At 33.2% G+C, this 21,635-nt stretch overlaps 1 protein-coding gene across 3 annotated transcripts in view; it reads left to right on the top strand.

Annotated features, from left to right (window-relative positions):
- Positions 1–18,235: 18,235 nt before the first annotated feature.
- Positions 18,236–21,635, top strand: part of LOC109062765 (pleckstrin homology domain-containing family A member 5-like) — a 59,697-nt gene continuing 56,297 nt past the window's right edge. Inside the window, exons 1-3 of one of the 3 annotated variants that reach the window (XM_042721636.1) lie at positions 18,236–18,537; positions 18,643–18,719; positions 19,202–19,259. In XM_042721636.1, the coding sequence (XP_042577570.1) occupies positions 18,446–18,537; positions 18,643–18,719; positions 19,202–19,259 (227 nt within the window). In that variant the 5' untranslated portion in view covers positions 18,236–18,445. The remainder of the gene's footprint in view (positions 18,538–18,642; positions 18,720–19,201; positions 19,260–21,635) is intronic. The other 2 variants (XM_042721637.1, XM_042721638.1) reach the window with 2 other exon arrangements.

The raw sequence follows: 21,635 nt of genomic DNA, 5'->3' as shown, positions 1-21,635 counted from the left end.
GTTTACTGTGTTCATATTTATTTCATTTTATTTTTATTTATTTTTTTATTTGCAGTGATTTTCATCCCTGTTTATGTAAATAGATATAGAGCAGAACATTTTGCCCATAAAAAGTATGATAACATGAATGATTACCATATTTATATTAAGTAAAATATTTATGAGGAAAAAAACATATGTATTTGTATGTGTATGTGTATGCATTTCATTTAAGCGTGGCAAATGCATTTGATTAATGTACATGAATAAGGCTCTCATTAAAATGATAGACATGTCAGTGATTTCATTACGGCAGAAAATACAAACAGAAACATACAAGTTAAAGAGACAGATCACATTCTGAGCAAAGTTAGCAGATCACAGCATGTCCTCAGGATATAGCTCTATTTCCAGACTCTAAACACAACAAAAATAACATTTGTGTGCTTCAAAAATTAATGTGGTTCACACCAATTTATCTTTTTATCTCCGAAACAACCTTATGAATATTCATCAGTGAGTCTCCAGAGAACGAATGCTGTTTTAGAGGGAAACACTGAATTGTGAACAGCTCATCACAGAGTAATACATTCACGTCTCAAAGCGGCTCAATTGCTTTAAATTATCTTTAATTCTCATCTATTCACGGATATCTAATTACAGTAATGGTTAGAGTGTACCTTTTTATTCCTGAGATAAAAAAAGTGTTGTGGCCTAGTGGAAATATATGATTTCCTAACACTTTATTCACACTAATCAATATAAACCATTGTCAATCACATAAATATCTCATTCATGTGAGCGCTAAACTACTTCCTGTGTACACTCAGAAATCCAATGCAACTAATGGATAAACCCTATTGATTAACTTTAGCATGACATTAATTTCCGTCTCGGACAAAATACTGCTCTCTCTTTTGTCTGTGCTTTGTTTGTCAGTCAGTAGAACTAAACGCTCGTTCACTCCTCTCCAAACGCAGATCGCAGCTGCTCGGAGAGAGAATAGCAGCACTTCCTGCAGTTGTCACGTCTGGAGATGAAGCCGCGGATAGCATGGAATGAAGTTAGATGCCTCAAATGTCACTGAAAAATGAAAGGGCATGAGAGAGTGCCGCTGTGAGAACAAGAAAACAACACACAACACACAACAGAGCCAGTGAGAGCCAGTATGCATTCATTTATTTATTTTACATTGTGAAGTCATTTTTATTTACAGACAATTCTCAATGTAAATGATTGAAAAAAAAAAACATGAATAGATTCTCATTTTTTATTTTTTCTGATTTCATTATTTTTATATAAAATAAATTATATAATAAATAAAACAATTTATAATAAAAATAAAAGTTGAACCATTTAAATATTTTTAAATATTTGTAAAAAATTAAATATAATAAAAAAGAATTCTCACAACTTTCATTACCATAATACATATATACTGTATATATACAGTACAGTAGTCAACATTTGAAGTGGAAAAAAGTTAATCAAAGTTGGTTTTAAAGACAACTATTATGAATTTGTTTGTTTGATTTTAGGTTTTGATTAGTTTATATTTTTGACTAGTGTTTATATATTATATTATATATATAATATATATATATATATATATATATATATTTTATTTATATGTGTGTGTGTCAATTATTTTAAAATATATAATATATATAATTAAAAAAATATTTTACATTTTTAGCTAAATTATGTTTTATTGGAGTACATTTACAGTATTTAACAATTTGATTTTTTCAATCATTTTAAATATTTCAAAAATATTTCAAAAATAATTATATATATAGTACATTATAGTACAATTTTCTTGGCATTGCAGTAATGAGAATTAGGAGTTGGGGGTGCAGTGTGCTTTACTGGTTATAAAAGTAGACTTCTTTAAGAATAACAATATGTTATTAATTTTTTCTTTTTCTCCTTCTTTAACAGACTTAAATGCCTGGTTCTTCTTTGATCTGTGTTCAGTGCCCATGTGATGTCATAAACAGTAAAGCAGCCTGGTATTCTCAGGATTCCTCACACGGAACAACCGCCTTCGAGCTGTGCGCGACGAACACCAGAGAAATATATAGATTATACAGTAGCTGTAGATTCTCCAGCCTCCTGCAGAGACCAGCTCCATATGCTCAGCTCCTCTCTGAGGAAGAAGCGTGCAGGGGGCCGCAGAGATTTACATCAGGATGAAGTAATCCTGTCTCCACTGCCAGGTTCAGAAGTCTGCTAGATGATAAGATATCATATAGCTGGCCACACTGAACATGCTGTTGCTCCTCTTCTGAGTGATTAATCTCGTTCTGTTCATGCACACAGTTTAGTTATTTATGGATGAACTCATAACGGTTGACATAGTGATAGCTGTAGCAATGTTTTGGCATCTTGCAGCTGTGAACAAGAGACAAAATTCAAGCCTGTTTGGAGAGATAAATCTCACTCTACACTGCAAAAAAAAAAAAAAAAAAAAAAAAGATTTTCTTAATCAGTCTGTTTGACTTGTATTACTGCACAAATATCTGAATGTTCTAAAATCAAGATGCATTTATTTGAGAAGCTAAATTACTTAAGGTATTAAGTCTTGCTTTCTAAAACAGATTCTAAAAATTTATGCAAGTTTATACTTAAAACAAGAAACACAAATATGCCAGTGGGCAAATAAACATTTTTCAAAGATAAAATTAGTTTTATTTTTCTGACCCCACTGGCAGATTTGTGTTAAAAAATAAGATAAAAATACTGGTTTCATTTTTTTTTTTTCAGTGCAGGCTCAAATGTGTGTGTTTTCATGCATTTAAATATAATGCATGTTATATATTTTTAAATCTTTTTTTAAAAATAATGTATATATGTATATAAATATAGAATAAATTTTTACTTTTGCACAAAACAGGTATATTACAGGTATTATAATGTGTCTAAATGCTTTTTAGACAGAAATACTTGTAGAAACACTTTTTGTTTTTATACATTTAAATATCTCTGAAACGGTTGAATTTTAACAATATGTATTGAGCGTGCTGTTCAGATGGAGGCGGCAGTATAAGCAGGAAAAGTGTGGAACTTCGTTTCCCTCACGATCACGACAGGTGCTTTTAATGAAGCCGCAGCTCTTTAGAAAGACGCGCCTGCGTGCCTTTTTAAAACAGGAAGTCTGATCAGCTGAGAGCGGTGCTTAGTAAAAGAGAGGCAGAGGTGCAGGGCTGGAGAAATGATATTTTTATTGCCATTGTTTGATAGCGAGCAGATTTCCATCATGCTTCCCGTCCTTCCTTCCCAGAGCAGCGTCTTCCAGAGTCTCGCTGATCTCTTCAAAAGGCTGTAAATCACGGCTGGCACTCGTCCAGCTTCATTCGTCATTATTCATCCTGCATTAGTACATTCAGAGGATTTTAATGGGCTCAGTGCAACAGGAAGTGAAGAGTCGTCTTGAAATAATGAGCCGGTCTGAAAGAGGTTTTTGGTTGGACTTGTAGGGGAATTTTACATTTACTTGCTGCCAGAAAAGAGTCGTTGATGGCAGTTTGAATGATGTCAAAGCAATTTTTGTTGATGTTGTAATTGTAATAGCACTACTGTTCATAAAAAAAGCATAGTAGCATCCCAGAACACCCTAGCAACCACACAGCAACAACTCAAACCAGCAACCACCTAGCAACAGCATAGCAACCTCCCAGAACTCCCTAGCAACTGCATAATAACTTCTCAGAATACCCTGGCAACCACTTAGCTGCTGCATGGCAACCTCCCAGGAAACCCTAGCAACCACATAGCAACACCTCAACCCAGCAACCACCTAGCAACAATATAGAAACCTCCTAGAACTCCCTAGAAACCACCTCCTCAAAATAAACTGGCAATCACTTAGCAACCATGAAACCACCTCCCGGAACACCCTAGCAACCACATAACAACACCTCAAACCAGCAACCACCTAGCAACTACAAAGGCATGTCTCAGAATACCCTGGCAACCACTTAGCAACCATATAGCAACCTCACAGAACACCCTAGCAACCACATAGCAATACCCCAAACCAGCGACCACCTAGCAACTACATAGAAACCTCTCAGAATACCCTGGCAACCGCTTACCAACTGCATAGGAACCTCCAAGTAGAAACTAGATAGATAATTGTAAGAATTCAATATAAACCAGCAACCACTTAGCAACCGTATAGCAACCTTCCAAACACTCTTGCAGCACATAGCAACCTCCTAAAACACCATAGTAACCACCTAGCAACTAGAAGCCTTCCAGAACACAGCAACCTCCCAAACACCATAGAAACCACATAGCAACCCCTTAAAATAAACCAACTAGCAACAGTATAGCAACCTCACAAACACACCAGCGACACACAACATCCTCCAAAACACCTAGCAACTGCACAGCAGCCTCCCAGAACAGCCTAAAAACCACTTAGAAATCTCCCAAAATGCCCTGGCAACAACCTAGCATGACAACCTCCTAAACACCCTAGCAACCATATAGCAACCTCCCAGACCCCATAGTAACTGCAAAGCAACCCCCCAGAACACCCATAGCAACCACACAGCTGTCTCTAGGAACAGGAAAAGCATAACAATCTCCCAGATCACCATAGCAACTTCCTAGCAGCATCATAGCAACCTCTAAGAACACCCCAACATCCACAAAGCATCCCCTGGCAACCACATAGCAACCTCCTAAACACCACAGCATCCACATAGCAACCTCTAGGAATGCCATTGTAAACATACCTAGCTTCTACATAGCAACCAGATAGTTATAGAATGTCTAGTCTTATTCAGTAGATTACATGTTACACTTTATGAATGTAGCTGTGTAAATGTAATGGAAATTGAAAAATAAAATGATTTTACTAAATGCATCAGTGCCAGATATGAAATGCACTCTTCAACTGCGTGTTATGGATTGAAAAACTCACAAACATGATGTGAGTGCACTCCATTCTCTGTATGTCCTCACAGGAGCAGTAGCCATAACTCTAATATTATTATTCAATATTCATTTGTTTACATGTTACAGAGCATCTTAACACAGTGTACTACAGGTTCATTCAATATGAATGGCTTTATTTTGAGGCAGCGCAGGTTAAAGTGCTCTGTGTTTAACACAAGATGTTCAACAATGCACTCTGAATCCTAAAGAGTCTGTATGTGTGCGGCTCCACACGTAACATATCCTCCATCCTCCATCGATGATCGTAGAAGTCATACATTAATACTGAAGCTCATGGTGGGAAAGTCCTTTTGCTTTAGAAGAGGGGAGTTTAAATATAACCAAAGTACATTCAGACTGCAGTATCTCACCCTAGCAACTTACCGAACACCTGGCAACCACTTAACCACTGCGTAGAAACATCCAGAACACCCTAGCAACCATATAGCAACCTCCCAGAACACCCTAGTAACTTCTTGTATCAGCTGCATAGCAACCTCTTAGAACATCATAGAATCTACATAGCATCCTCCCAAAATACCCTAACAAACACTTGCTCATAGCAACTTCATGAACACCCTAGTAACCCCCTAGCAACCACGTAGCAACTTCCCAAACAGTCTAGCTGCCACATAGCAACCTCCTGAACACCCTAACAACCACACAGCAACAATACCTTGGCAGCCACTTAGCTACTGCACAGAAGCATCCTGAACATCCTAGTATCCCCCTAGCAACTACATAGCAACTTCCTGAACACCCTAGAAATGACATAGCAACTTCCTGAACACCCTAGCAACCTCCTTGAAAACGCTGTTGGTAATCACTTAGTAGCTGCATTGTAACAGCATAGCAACCTCTACAGACTACCTAGCAACCACATTGCAACCTCCAGATCACCATAGCAACCGTTCAGAAGAGCTAGTACAGTACGTCATGGCTCTGCAGTATCTCATGTTACAGCCTGTAATTCCTTCTTCTGACCAAAACAAACGATACTTGTTTTAATTGTATTCAAAGCGCGGCTTCAGTGTTGATCGAGCAACAGTTTGTGAGTCTGATGAAGATGATGCTGAGAGTCTGTGTGGACAGATTGCTTGAGGGAGGCTGCTGTGTGTCTTGGATTCATTAGCTTAAATCCCAGTCTCAGCGGACGGCCCGAGTTTGTGTAAGCACACAAATATGATCTGAAAAGAGCACATTCCCACAGTTCCCTCATTAAAAATAGCATTATGGACTGTGGGAGATGACAGAGGTGCTTAAAAACAGATCTGACTGCTGACTTTCAGTACTGAGTCTCTCTTGTGCACACAACACTGGCTCTGTTCCCAGCAGCAGACTAGCATACTGTTCTGACTGTTTCTGTAGTATACATAGTATGCAGATATTCTTTATGCATAAAATGTGCAGTATGAGTATATACAGAGTGAAATGTGTGCAATGCTGCAAGTGCATTATTTGAGATATTGTTATAGTTCTTTTAATATTTTGAATGTTTTTAATTTTATGTTTTCTGTTTTTAGTCCATTTTAAATTAAATTAAAGAAAAATGTTTTTAGTCCATTTTAAATTAAATTAAAGAAAAAAATGAACTCTTTCTCTCTCTCTCTTTCTGTCTCTATATATCTATAGTACATAATTACAGAATTTTCTATATTATATATATTGTTACATTATTTATTTTTTTTGTTAATTTTTTTTTAAATTTATTATAATTATATAATATTGTTTTTAATTTATTATTTTATAATTTATTATGATTATTTGTTATTATGTATTTTTTATTGTATTAATTATTTTTTTTTTAAATATATAATTATATATATACTTAATTTTATAATTCGGTATCATATATATATATATATATAGATATATATATAACTATATATATATATAATATGTACTATAGTATAGTTTTCAGACCATTTTTAATTCAATTCAATTTAATGTACAATTGAATATAAAAATATATTTTAGGTTTAGTTATTTTAGTACATGAAGTTAAACTAAATAAAATGATATGTTGGCAACTAGATTAAAAAATATTTAGTTATTTTAGTACATGAAGTTAAACTAGTTAATATGGTATGTTTTTTGTTTTATTTAAAAATAAATGATTATAATAAAATAAAATAAAAAGATATTTAACACAAAATTGTTTTGCATTTTATTTCTCAGGTAATAACTGTAAACTATGTGTGAAATTAAACATGCATAAATTATTAAAAATCATTAAAAATAATTATATTAAATAAAATTGTTATAAAATATGCACATGAATTATATTAACATTTAAAAATAATTATATTAAATAAAATTGTTATAAAATATGCACATGGAATAAAATCCACAGTGGGTTTTTTTTTTACAAAGCTTTTGTGTGACATCCTGTGTTTAGATCAATTCTGAGTGCATTTGCACATGTGTTTAGATCAATTCTGTATTTCTGGTTAATTCACCACAGTGTAAGTATGGTTGGTGTATGTCATGCAGGAATGGCATACTGTCCACACTATGCATACTATGGAAATAGTGAGAGAACACAAGAGGATGTGTAAGGTGGAGCCGGAGATTGTTGTCCCTCTCTTATTTCAGCAGAGAGGAAGCGGCGTATAATGACTCGAAGTGAAGGGAGGTGGAGGAGACAAAAAAAAACAGAAACAAAGATTTCTTTTCTTCTTCTTTGTGAATGTCAGAACAAAAGAATTACCTGACACTCGCCACAAACAAACACCAAACAAAGCCACGGTCCCTCAGTAAGAACAACACTGAGAGTAAAGAGAACTGGGGAACCTGGTGAAGAAGATTATGTAGTTATCTATAGTGCATGTGGAGCTGTGTATTTAAATATTTAATTAAAATTATTTAAAAAGTCCTAAATGAGAAAACAAATGTCCCATGTACAAAAAAACCTTCTTAGTTTAATTTGCATGAATATATAGTAAAATTATACAGAATAATTAATTGAATTTCAACTTCACAAATACAGATCGAATGTACGGAATAAAATAAGACATTATATAAATGTATATATTCAATAGCTATATAATTAAAATAATAAAATATAGTAGTTTAATTTTGTTTTTTTAATGTTGTTTTTTTAATTATTTTTTTTTATTTTTTTTTATTTAGTTTTTTAGTTTTTTTTGTTTGTTTTGTTTATATAGTTTTATTATTTTTAATTATGTTTTAGTAATTTTAGTACATAAACCTAAAAAATGAGAATATCAATATACAGATTATACAGTATATATAGATTTATACATTATCAAGTAACAAAAATATTTAAAAGTTCATAACCCTGACTATAATACAGTATTTTTTTTTTTTAGATATTTAACACAAAATTGTATTAATATATATATATATATATATATATATATATATATATATATACATTTTTATTTCTCATGTGATGACTGGACACCATGTGTGAAATTAAACTTGCATAAATGAATAATAACAACAAATAATAATGGTAAAAAGAAGAAGAATTCTGTTATTTCTTTATTTAGCTGCAGCATCTTAATGCATTTGCTCCATTGCATGATCATCCCTCCGTTTGATTTGGTGGTTATTAACGTAAACGTAATGTGATTAAGGTCTTGCTCCTCGGGAGAGTGCGAGCACAGCAGAGTTTTTTCTGAACAGGATCTGACACAGAAGCCTCTAACAGCTGTTTGATTTCATGTGTTCATTAACTGTGTGTTGCCGTGCATGCTAATGCTCCTCGGGGTTCAGCGTTCTGCTTACGTAACTGTGTGATGTTGTCCTGTCAGCTCTGCTCGTCCTCAGTGCTCCTGACCTCTCACGTTTATCATTAGAGTGTGTTTGTGTGAATGCAGTGTACTTTGACATTTCTTAACCCCTGTCCTTCTCTCTTAGATCACTTCGAGATGTCAGAAAGTGACCGATTATGGTGAAGGCAATCCCATAATGCACTGCGACAAGCTCAGTGAAACAAAATCAACTAAGATGGTTAGAGAAATACTGATTTGAAATATAATTCATTACAATTCATTCATTCAGCTTGAAAATGATTGGTTTAAATGTATAGAATATAATCAAAAATATAAATTCACACATAATAAAATTCATTGATTGTATTTACAACTTCAAAATATAGATTCAGTGTACTGATATGTAATAAAATAAATGTACTGAATGTAATAACAAGTATATTAGAAATGTATAGAATAAAATAAACATATAAAAAGAATATACAAAATTAATAGAAACTTAAAAATGAAGATGAAATGTATTGGATATAATGAAAATATCATTTAATATATAATAAAATTATACAAAATTATTACATTTAATTCACAATGAAAATATAGATTAAACGTATTGAATATGATTAAAATATAATATATAATAAATTTATACAAAGTAATTACATTTAATATAGAGATAGATGTACTGAATATATTAAATAAATAGAATTCTAATTAGATTAATTAAAATATATAGATTAAATGGTATGGAACATATTTAAAAATGAAATAATATATAATACAATTATAAAAAATAATTAACATTTATTCACAACTTAAAAATATAGATTAAATGTATCATATGTTAAAAAATCTATATTAAAAATGTAGAAAATAATTTATTTAAATGTATTCACAATTTAAGAATATAGATTAAATATATGATATAATAAAAATCTTGTGTAATATATAATAAAATTATACAAAGCAATGATTTCAATCACAAAAAAAAAATTATATTAAATGCATTGAATATAATACAAAAATATATCAATGATAATAAAATTAAAGAAAATAATTTAAACATTCACAAGTTTTAAAAAAAATATTGATTAACTTTATAGCATATAATAATGAATATTATACATGTAATCGGTTTCACTTCATCCCTTAGAAAGCAGGATTGCTCAGTAGGCTTTTCCACGGTGCTGAGAAATGAAGTGAATGGAGTTTAAGCAAACAGAGTCAGGTCTGCCTGCAGCATTATCCCAGCCCCCTAAACTCCGTCCCGTCCCGTGACCCTCGGCTTCTCCACCAACCAGCAAGAAAAGAGCAAACTGAGTTCAGTTCTCTGGACGGCCCTGCAATCCAAGCAATGGCAGAGCAGAGCTGAGAAATGCAGAAATCCGTTCTGATGTTTGTCTTCTTCTTGCATAACTTGGAGAAGTGTTAGAGATATTCAAGGGCATTAGGAAATTTGAAGGAGTTAAGGAGTTAAGAGAAGGAACTTGTGGGATTGTTGTGGACTATTCGATTACAAACTTGCCAAAGAAGGTCAAACGGAGCTGATTTTCTGGCCACTGTTGCCTCTGTCTTTAAATTATATCCAGAAAAGTTCACTCTGTTCCTCAAGCAGTAGGTGTGCTTTTGTGTCTTGACAAGTGTGATGGTGAATCGCTTCTTCAAAGCCTGAAGTCCCAGAGCTTATTTTATCTTTTATTTTATTATTTTAGTTTATTTTTTATTATTTAAATTTACTTGAAATAAGAATTGTATTATTTCTACTTCATTTGCCTTTGAGTATATTTGCAGTAAAATCTGTTTTCTTGTTTTTAGATCTTTCTGTATCTATTTTTTTTTTGTCTTTTTCCTTTTTATTTATTTTTTCTCTTATTGTTTTATTTTATTTTATACAGGTAAATTAATGTTTAATTAATTGTAGGGCTAAATGTTATATTTTATATTTATATATATTGCAGTGTAAGATCTCTCTGCCTATCAATAAATAATACAACTTTTTTTAAAATATATTTTTTTCCTTTAATTTATGTTTATTTTTTATTTATTGGCAGGAAATTTTACACCTCTATCTTTCTTTTTATTTAATTTAATTTAATTTAATTTTTATTTTAATTACTGTTAATTTTATGCATGTTTTAAGTTGCTTGTATACAAATTTGAGCAAACAAACTTCTTTGAATTGACCCAAAGGTGAATGCAAAGAAGCTTTTTGCATTGCAAAATTTTTCATAAGATATAGATTTTGACATTTATTTATTTATTTATTTGCCAGTTTAGTTTTGCTGGTTAAAGTCTGTGCTGATGCAACATCAATATCAGAAGTTGCTCTCTTCTGCCAAAACAGCCCTAGAATATGAACATGTGCCAAGAGAGACGGACAGACAGACTCCTGGAAAACAAGCTAATAAGGTTAGCATATATAAACAAAAATGGATTAATGAAATAAAACAGAATAATATTTAATCAGACTGAAGAAAGTAAATATTAATGAGCCTGCCGTGTTTGTTTGTTTGTGTCGGCGGACGAACCCACCCTGAAGTTTGGAGACGTCTTGATGCAAATTGTGTGTAACTTGTCAGAGGCTAACAGCTCTGAATATTTTATGAAGGGTCGCAAAAAATCTTTGCGAGTGCAATAAGACAGAATAATTCATTGGTTTGACTGCAGTGACATGAGACGAGACAACTTTTGAGTTTGAGGACTTTCAGCTTTAAATATCTAATACAGAGGGTGTCCAAAAGTTTGAAAACACTAGTTAGATTTTTTAATCATTTAAAACATCATTTTCCACTACCATATAAATTATATATCAGATCCGTATAGACATATTTTATTTATTTATTGCTGTTTTAATTTAGTCTATGAGAGCATACGAGAAGCAGCTTTGAAATAATAAAAAAAAGCTTATAATTTAAATGTAACATCTGAATTCATTGGTTTGTTGTTAGTAAGTTACGGTCATTAAAGAAACACAAAAAGAGCAAAGGTAATTTCACAGAGCGGTTTGTTTGCTCATCATGACCCCGGCTCTGTGCCAGACACAATCGATTAGAGTAAGTGTGGCATTTAACTACAATAGCGTTGTTTTCTCTGAAAGAGACGGCAGCTTCACTTCGATCTTACGATGAAACACAAACCTGGAATAACCTTTAAAGATGCTCATGTTGCTATGTTTTTCAGGTTTTTATGACTTTTTTAGCATAAGTCTGACTTTTTGTCAGCTGTTTTATAGTCCAACAGACTAAAATCTTTTGTGTCTGTAGACTGTAAAAAAAAATATATTTTTTATAATAATAATAAATAAATAAATGAAATAAAAAAATTAAAAACTTTTGGGAAGTAAAACTAATAAAAAAAACATGCATAAATTAATAAATTAAATACATAAAAAAAAATCACTCAATAGGAAATGAAAAATAAAATACATTTTATTATAAATTTATATATAAATTACATAAAAAATTAGTTGAGATTTAAAAATGTAATTAAGTTGAGAGTTAAAAATCTTAAGTATAAGCAATAATACACTGTAAAATAAATAGATACATAAAATTATTAAATACAAGTGTTTTTAAAGCTTTAAATAAAACAGATTATTGGTATATTGGTATTATTTTACCATTCAGAGTGCTTATTGGTATTATTGGTATTATATTAATATATAACATTTTACAAGAAAATACTATTTCTGTCCCTCTACTTCAAAAATTGTGAATTATTGTGAATTAATTTTTAATTCAGTTTAATTAAGTTTTTACACCATTTTTTCGGTCTAATAGTAAAAACTGATTAAAATCCTGATTATAAGCTATAGTACACTGTAAAAAATAATATTTTTCAAAGATTATTGGAGTATATTTAACTATAAAATACTATTCGCTGAAAAAGTATAAGCTATAGTACACTGTAAAAAATGGTTTTGAGGTTGTAAATACAGACTATTGGAATATGTTTTCCAAAATAAAGAGAGAGCAAAACAGCTAAACAGCTGTTAAGAGAGCAAAACCGCTTTCTGTACAGTTTAAACATCCTTCAAAGCTCAGAAGGACACATATGCTTTAGTAAAAACATCATTTCTATCCAGAAGAGACGTAAACAGTCGGCTGACAGGTGTAAGTGATTTCACTTATCTCTGTGTATCTGAAGAGCTTGACTTCCCGACAGGCTCAGAAAGCATATCACACACGCAACAAGTGGCTCTGTGGCGTAAAAAGTATGGTAGCTGTTAGGAGCCACTCTTTGTGATAAATATGATGTGACCTGAGCACAGCGGAAATACCATCAGGGGTCCAAAAAGCGACGCAGAACAAATGAGTTTTTAGAGGGAAGGATGGAGCCGCTGCAGTTGTACTTGTCTGCAACAGAAACACTCGTCAGCTTTAGTCAATGGATTGTGAAGAATCAACACAATGGCTGATTATTGTGAGAGAATGCATCGAGGTGACCAGCTGGAAACACTACATATCAAATACAGGTCAAACTCTTCAATTACAAGCCAATGTATGTGTATGAAAAATATGTTATGGATGTGAATCTGGCAAACATTTTCTGGACAAGAACATGAAAAACATTTTATAGATGTGAATCTGAAAAAACATAGATGTGATTCTGAAAAACATTTTATAGATGTGAATATGTAAAACATTTTATAGATGTGAATATGTAAAACATTTTATAGATGTGAATCTGAAAAAACATTTTATAGATGTGAATCTGAAAAACATTTTATAGATGTGAATCTGAAAAAAACAGATGTGAATCTGAATTTTTTTTATAGATGTGAATCTGAAATTTTTTTATAGATGTGAATCTGAAAAACATTTTATAGATGTGAATCTGAAAAACATTTTATAGATGTAAATCTGAAAAAGATTTTATAGATGTGAATCTAAAAAACATTTAATAGATTTGAATCTGAAAAACATTTTATAGATGCAAATCTGAAAAACATTTTATAGGCGTGAATCTGAAATATATTTTCTGAATGTGAATCTAAAAAACTCTGGCCGTGAATCTGAAAAAAAATCTGATGATGAGTCTAAAAAACATGAATCTGAAAAACATTTAATAGATATGAATGTGAAAAAAAAAAAAAATTTAATCTGAAAAACATTTAATAGATATGAATGTGAAAAAAAAAACGTGAATCTAAAAAAAACATAGATAGATATGAATGTGAAAAAAAACACTATGTGGACATGAATCTGATAAACATTTTATGGACGTGAATCTGAAAAACATTTTATATTTTATGAATATTGTGAAACTAATAGAATTTAATATAAATATATTGATGATATTATTCTGAATGTTGATTTTTATTTTTAAGATTTTTGGTTATTTTTATAGATTTTTTTTTAGAGAATATGGTTAGATTTTTATGGATGTGAATCAAAAAAAACAATTATGGATGTAACTCTGGGGAAAAAAATGGACATGAATTTGAAAAGCATTTTATGGACATGAATCTGAAAAATTATTTCAGCTAGTTGTCAAGGAACCGTTTCTCATTTTAATTTAGTTTAATTTGATGCAATGAATAACTAAAACTGAAATAATCTTTTTTTTTAAATATGTAGACATTTTAAAAAAAAGAATGTACTAAAAATGACAAAAAATAAAAATAAAACGAAAACTTTAACGCTAAACTAAAATGAAAATGGACATGTAATCTGAAAAACATTTTATGGACATGCATCTGAAAAATGAGAATCTGTTAAATTGTAAAACTACTGATACTTAGAAATTTGGTGGTGGGGGGGGGGGGGGGAAGTTGATGCAAAACTTCTTCAGTAGTAGAATACTTTGGTATAACTAATTTATTTGGTATTAAACATAAGAATATTCAAAATGGACAAAAATACAACAAAACTAAAGAGTAATATTATTGAATTGTGTCTTATTGGATGTTTTGCTGAAAATCTAACCAGTAATTTGTGCATTAAGTACCAATTAACATTTCAATAAGTATTTTCATTAAACTAGTTTTTTTTAATTGCTGTTATTTAATATTTACACTGAAAAATGGTATAGGATTTACCCTTAAAAAATGTAAACACCCATAAATTGCTTGTACATTTCATAAACGAATAAAGCATGTATAGCAGCATGTAATGCATTGAAGTAAATGTGAAATTTTGAAGCAGAAAGCCTGAAAAAGTATTTGTTCAGATCACTAACCATAAGAGCAATCACTATAGTGATGCTTGCCTCTGCAAACATCTAGTTACTTTAGTTTAGATAAGAACTTTTGCATGACATTAGAATAAACTTTTATGTGAAAGGGCATGGTGATAAGCAGACGTGGATTGAAAACGAAGCGGCTGCTGCGTCTCTCTCGGCTCGGTTTCGTCTTGAGTGTGCCACACACATAATTAGTCACGGCTGAGCAGGTGTACGGTGAAGTCAGGCTCCGCCGCTGTCTCCCAGCTTGAAGTGTATTCCTGAGCGAGGTTCTGCAAACCCACCGGCCCGTCAAAACTGCTCAAGATTGTCATCCAACTTCCAAATGTTCTGCTGCTCTTCTTTCCCACAGTTATTAAATGGGCGACGACTTCTCATAATGAATATTGATGAGGCTTTCTTACGACTGAAGCCTGTCTGAGATGAGCCACGTCTCGTAAAGGCATTGCTTTAGCTCTTTAGATGGCTGGTAAACCCAAATTTACTTCTGATATTCACTTTTACTAATGCACCTGCACATGTAGTCACTCATGAGTGATGTTTTCTGAAGGAAGCATCACTATACTGTAACTATTGACTATACAGAGAGATTTGAATAAACTCTGTCCTTCAATATTAAAATTTGGTGCATAACTTGTCCGACACTATATATTTTGTGTCACACATAATATTAATTAAACTTAAAAAAAATAAATAAATACAACAAATGCCAAATAGGAACATTTCATCAACAACACGAAGAGTCTTAATTTGTGTCTTATTGCATGCTTAGTTTGAACTAGAATTAGAATGTTACAAATAAATTAACCACTTTTTTGTAATCCAATAGGATAAAAAAAAGATGTTAGATTTATTTTGAAACAGTTTTCACTGAGAAACGGTTTGTAATTTTATGAATAATTAAAAAATGGAAATTTGGAATTAGAAGTGTAAAATGAGAAAATTTGATATGGCAATTAACACATGCATTAAAGCTGAAATGTTGAGGTAGAATGACTAAAAACAAGTATTTTCTTGTAAAATCTACTCTAATAATCTTTTTAAATCATTTTATTTACAACTTCACAAAATTCACACATTTACAAAAACATTTTAGTTACTTGCATTAAAATACATTTGACCTGAAATAAAAGAAACTATAAAAATGTTATTTATTTATTTATTTCAACTAGTTGCCAAAGCAACATTTCTCGTAAAACTTAGTTTTAACTTGATGTAGTACAATAACTAAAATTAAAACTAAATAAAAAATAAATAAAAGCTATATGGACATATTTACTAAAATTGACAAAAAGAAACTTATTAAAACATTAACTAAAATTAAAAATAAACTGACAAATATAAATATAATCAAAATAAATATAAAATACAAACATTATATAAAATATAATATAATATAAAAACTATAATATAATATAAACACACACACACACACACACACACACACACACACACACACACACACACACATATACACACACCACACACTCACACATATATATATATATATATATATATATATATATATATATATGTAATCATAATACTGTGCCAATGATACTAAAATAGCACACTACTGGTCATAGTGATCTGAACAAACCCCATAAGGCTTGTAGATGTGAGGTGTGCTAATATTTTTCAAATTGATTGTATTTTAGGATTTTCATGATAACAGAATAAATAAATAAATAAAGATGACAGACTACATACTAGAAACCACTCAGAGCATCTTAGCAATTTTTGCACGCCTTTTTTCTTTTCCTAGAATTTTATGTGAAATAGTTAGCAGTGGTTACCAAAAATGTTCAAATGTGGAATATGTTGTTTGTAAAATAATCTAAGAAAACTGCACCAGACTCCAGTCTTGTAGACACCAGCGCTAATCTGTTTTAAGCCCCTTTGGTCAGACTGGATTACTAATTGGGTGGATTTATAGCTGGTTTAGAGACGAGGGCACCGCTAGAAGGTCGTTCAGCGTCTGGACACACGTTTAAGAATAAAGACTCTATTATGAGTTCAGATCAGGTTCAGACGCTCGGGTGAGACGAGAGCTAACTGCTTACCATCTTCATCATCATCATCATCCTCACACACTCACTATCTGAAGACTGACCTGAAGGAAGCACTCTGAATGGTAAGAACATGTATATTGCTGCAGTTTTGTGTAACACGGATAGCACTGTATGAGTTTAGCACATTATTCAAACCTGTGAAAGTGTGAATATGAGACATTTAAAATGTGCAGTGAATAGAAAAACATCTAATGTAATGCCACTTGTTTTTGTATGTATTTGTAAATACTACTAAATGTGTTATTTAGATGAAGTGTATTTACCCCACAGATTTAAGACAGAATTAAGCCAGACATCAATAATAAAATGTTAAACATATTAAGATATTTCCCGGTAAAAATGTAATGTCTGAAAGTTAATAATATTCAGTGGATCATATTTTTCATGTTGTTTTTCCCCATGAAATCCATCCATTGTGCTGTTATTTTATTATTTTTGTAATTATTATCCCTTTATGTAGTGATTATAATGATTGTAATAATGTCGCTCGCGGATGCCAAGGCAACAATAAATACTTTAATATTAAATCTATTTAAATATTTTGATTTTAATTATGTTCTTTCTATTTCTGATGATCAAAAACTCTGTTTTATTGCAATGTTGTTAAAATATTTTGCGGGAGAAACTGTGGATTATGTATTTACTGTTCACTGTTATGATTTATTATTTTCCCACTGAAAGACGATAATTAAGACACCAAAGATAAAGGTTTTGAAGTTGTTGTTAAACTTTATATTTCACATTTATCATTGGCTTCCCGTTTAGTTCAGGGTTGATTTTAAAATCCTTCTGTTTTTTTTGTAAGGCATTGTCTGGCTGTGCACCAAGGTATATCTCTGAACTTCCTGTGCCATATTGTCCTGCTATATGCACTTTTTATTAGTAGATTTGTTTGTACACTCACTGTACAGCACTTTGGATCAATTTATATTGTGTTTAAATGTGCTTTATAAATAAATGTTGCTGTTGTATTACAAATAAATAAATAAATAAATAAATAAAATAAAAATAATAAATGCATAATTGACACCCAAGTTTAGATTTTCGTTTTAGAGATCAATGCAGTAGGCCTATTGGCTCAAAAACATACATTATTATTATTATTATTATTATTATTATTATAAAGGTAGTGCATAAACGTTTTTATTTGGTATAGATATTTGCTATAAAGCAATGTATAGTAATTAATTTATTTATTTATTGTTACTCTAACTTAGTTGCATTTAATATTCACAGGAAACTACAGAATAAGCTTTGGTAGCTTTTATAAAAATAGGTAGGCTACTACAATAAACACACCAAAAACTTTTGAAATGTTTACCATTGACAATAATCTTTATTATATTCTGTGTTATTTACGGCTAACTAAATAAATAAGTCGCGTCCGCGCGTCACGTCATTGGTCCGCGCGTACGCCCCGCCCCCCCAGAGACGCTTCTCCCGCCTGGACACCGTTGCTAAGGAATCCCGAGTACGCGCGAGTGGGTCGGAGGCGCGCAGCTCGAGCGCTGCTCTCAGTGCTCAGACATGGCGGCGGACCTCAACCCGGAGTGGCTGTCTTGCCTGCCTTCCTCATGGAGTTACGGCGTGACCCGCGACGGACGCGTCTTCTTTATCAAGTAAATATCCGCGGGATGGAAAGTTGGGGCTCGGTTCGTCTCGAATGCCTCTCGTCGGCTGTTTTTTCACCTTCTCTTCTCACCCCTTTTTTTCTCACCCAACAGTGAAGAAGCGAAGAGCACAACCTGGCTGCATCCAGTCACGGGAGAAGCCGTCATTACAGGGCACAGAAAAACTCCAGGTAAGAGCTTTTAACGGGGGGAAAAAAAATTCCGCATGAGGAGAAACGCAACCAATGCAGCTGCAGAGCTGTGTCTGAACGCGACGCTTGCAATGTCATTGCGTTCGTGTTGCGTTGCGTTGCACGCGTGCAGCACACCTGCGCTCACGTTTCTGAAAGGTTGCATGGTCGTTTTTGGCTTTTGATTGGCAGCTGTCATTGCTGCTGCACTCGTCGGATCGTTTGACAGCTTGCAGGAGATGCTTTGCATTCCTCAAAACACTCCACAGTTGCCTTACGAAAGCCTTCCCAGTTTGTGGTCACTATTAAGAGACTAAACAAGCTGTATGAGACATGTTGATCTGCAGTATAGGGATGCGAGCAGTGCTTGTGGGCATTGAACAGCGCTGCAGATCACGGGCACGATGAGAGATGTGCAGCCAGTCACTCTAGAAGATGCTTTTTGCATGCAAAGCTCATTGTCCTCCTGTCTCCTTTTTCAGATTTACCCACCGGATGGGAAGAAGGATATACGTTCGAAGGAGCCCGCTGCTATATCAAGTGAGTTGGAGGTTCGGCTCCTGGCGGAAGGAGGATATTTCGCTCTCGCCTGCTTGTTTGACAGCAGCACTGATTTCAGATCGCCGCCCCCTCACACACACACACACACACACACACACACACACACACACACACACACACTCATGACATATCGTTTCCAGAAATGCTTCCGTTCGCACACTGAAGGCACACACGAGTCGTTAGAGCTCTTTCCCACCCCCGTTTATGAAAAAAAGTAATTACCGTGAGGGTGACGGAGGGCTTGACAGGAACCGTGTGATTCAAAGCTCTGTTGGCTGAACAGGCTCAACTTGTTGGTTTCCACCGAGTGAATCATGTTAACCCTTGTTTGTACAGCTCTAGTGCAGTTTAACACAAATCTATTGTGCCCTTCATGTGGTTTTCATTCGTTTAGCTGGACTTGGTTTGCTTATTTGGGTGTGGAGAGGAGCTGATCGATATTTTTAGACTCTAACAGGCTTTTTAAATTGATGAATGTGCCTTTTGAGGCTATTTTAATCAGCGAATGTGTTAAAAATGAGCTGTATTGGTTTTCGGGATCTTATTTGGACATTTTGAGATTATTTGCATCGATGGTTTGCATATGATCAGATTAATACCATCCGCTTGTGCCATTTGCAACATTTTTAGTGGAATTTGATTAAATAGTGTGTGAAATAAGTGTTAATTTCATATGATTTTAGGAATCTTCTCTGGCTGTTTTGAGTTGATTTGCGTCAATAATTCACATTCTATCAGATTAATACCTCAACCAGTTCCAAAATCTTTTCGTTTTTCAGTAAATAAGTGCTAATTTTCGTTGATTATGGGGATCTTATTTACCCAGTTTGGGATTATTTACATCAATAATTAGTATATTATCAGATTAATAACTTTTACTTCTGGTTTTTGAGTAAATTGTGTGAAATAATCAGCAGTTTTTTGTGTGCTTGTTTTTGCAACCATATTATTTTAATATCCAAACATGCATTAATATGCATCCTTAGCATCAGTCATTCTGTATTGGTTGCCAGGTTTGATTTAAATGTTTATCATTACAAAAATTGCTTGATTTTCTTTGTCACTTGTGCCTTATCATGACCAAAACAATATTATTAGAGTATTATCTTGGATTATCAGTAGCGGGATCATACAAATCATTTCATTTTGTCATCATTTGTTTGTGCAAAACATGTAGTGTCATGAATGGGCAGCTTTGGGGAGTCTTGTTCCTCTCTTGTGTCATCTTTTGTGACTAAAGTCAGTCTGCAGTCAATAGACATAGGGGTGTTTCAGATGCTGATATTTTGAACTCTCTATTTAGCAGTGATGATATTTTGACCATTATACTGAGAAAAATGAGGCTAATTCTGCTTTAAATTAGTCAGTTTAATTGGCTCCTATGTTCTTTTTGTATGCATGGTGCGTGTTGCTTTGTAGTATTTGTTCCAAACCCATTCCAGAGCTGAACTCTGAGGCTGATTTAACACAGGGATTCGAGCTAAAACTCAGGAGATGCATCTCGTCACGTCAGGATTGACAACTCAACCCTTTCTGGACGTCTGAGGGCATGCTGTCTGCTTGGGACATGCCAGCGAACGACGATTTAACTGCAGTCTCAGCTCTGGACAGATGTAAAGACTAGTCTTTTGCTCAAATGCATCTGTTTATCATCTTCTCTGTGGATGATTGTTTGCATACAGACTCCCTGGACTCCTTTACCGCTGCGCTGATGATACCTGGAGGCCCAGAGGCGTTTGAAATGAGCCCGATTTCACTTCTACTGTTCCTTTGGTCTTCATATTGATCTAAGATGTGCAATTTGAGAAACTTGGAAGGATGAGATCGTAGTGACCAATGTGGAGCCTGCTCATGTTACCGCAGCGGCCAGAGATTAAGAGTGATATGGGCTCATTAATTATACTGGCACAAAGTCGCTCTGGGAGTCGTGAAGGAGCGACGCCGGGAGCAGCAAGTGGCTTGTGGTATTTGATCCATTGGCTCAAGCCTGTCAGAATTCCTTAAAAAGCACTGCAGCGTGTGAGGAGGCTTTTTCTGTGTCACCCAGGAATAGCCCGGCTAGCCAGAGGACGCTCAGTGCAGGCTTTGCTGTGGCCGCCATGCAGAGCATTCGCAAACCTTTCTAGTCCCAAAAGAGAACGACAGCGAGTGCCCACATTTTTCCAGTCTGCTTTTTTCCACAAGATCTTCAATAAAGTAGTTCTTTATGAAAACTAACCTAGGCTGCATTGCCTGGGGTATTAGAATCGATATATTTGTAAATAAATTTAAATACCAATAAAATGGAAAATTTTAATGTGTAATATAATTTTATCTTCACACATATATTTATCATATTAAATAATATTCAGGTAA

Source organism: Cyprinus carpio, chromosome B4 (genome assembly GCF_018340385.1).
Source record: "Cyprinus carpio isolate SPL01 chromosome B4, ASM1834038v1, whole genome shotgun sequence".
Classification (NCBI taxonomy): Eukaryota; Metazoa; Chordata; class Actinopteri; order Cypriniformes; family Cyprinidae; genus Cyprinus; species Cyprinus carpio.
Note: the sequence above shows the minus strand (reverse complement) of the source record. Positions and strands in the feature narration are given on the sequence as shown.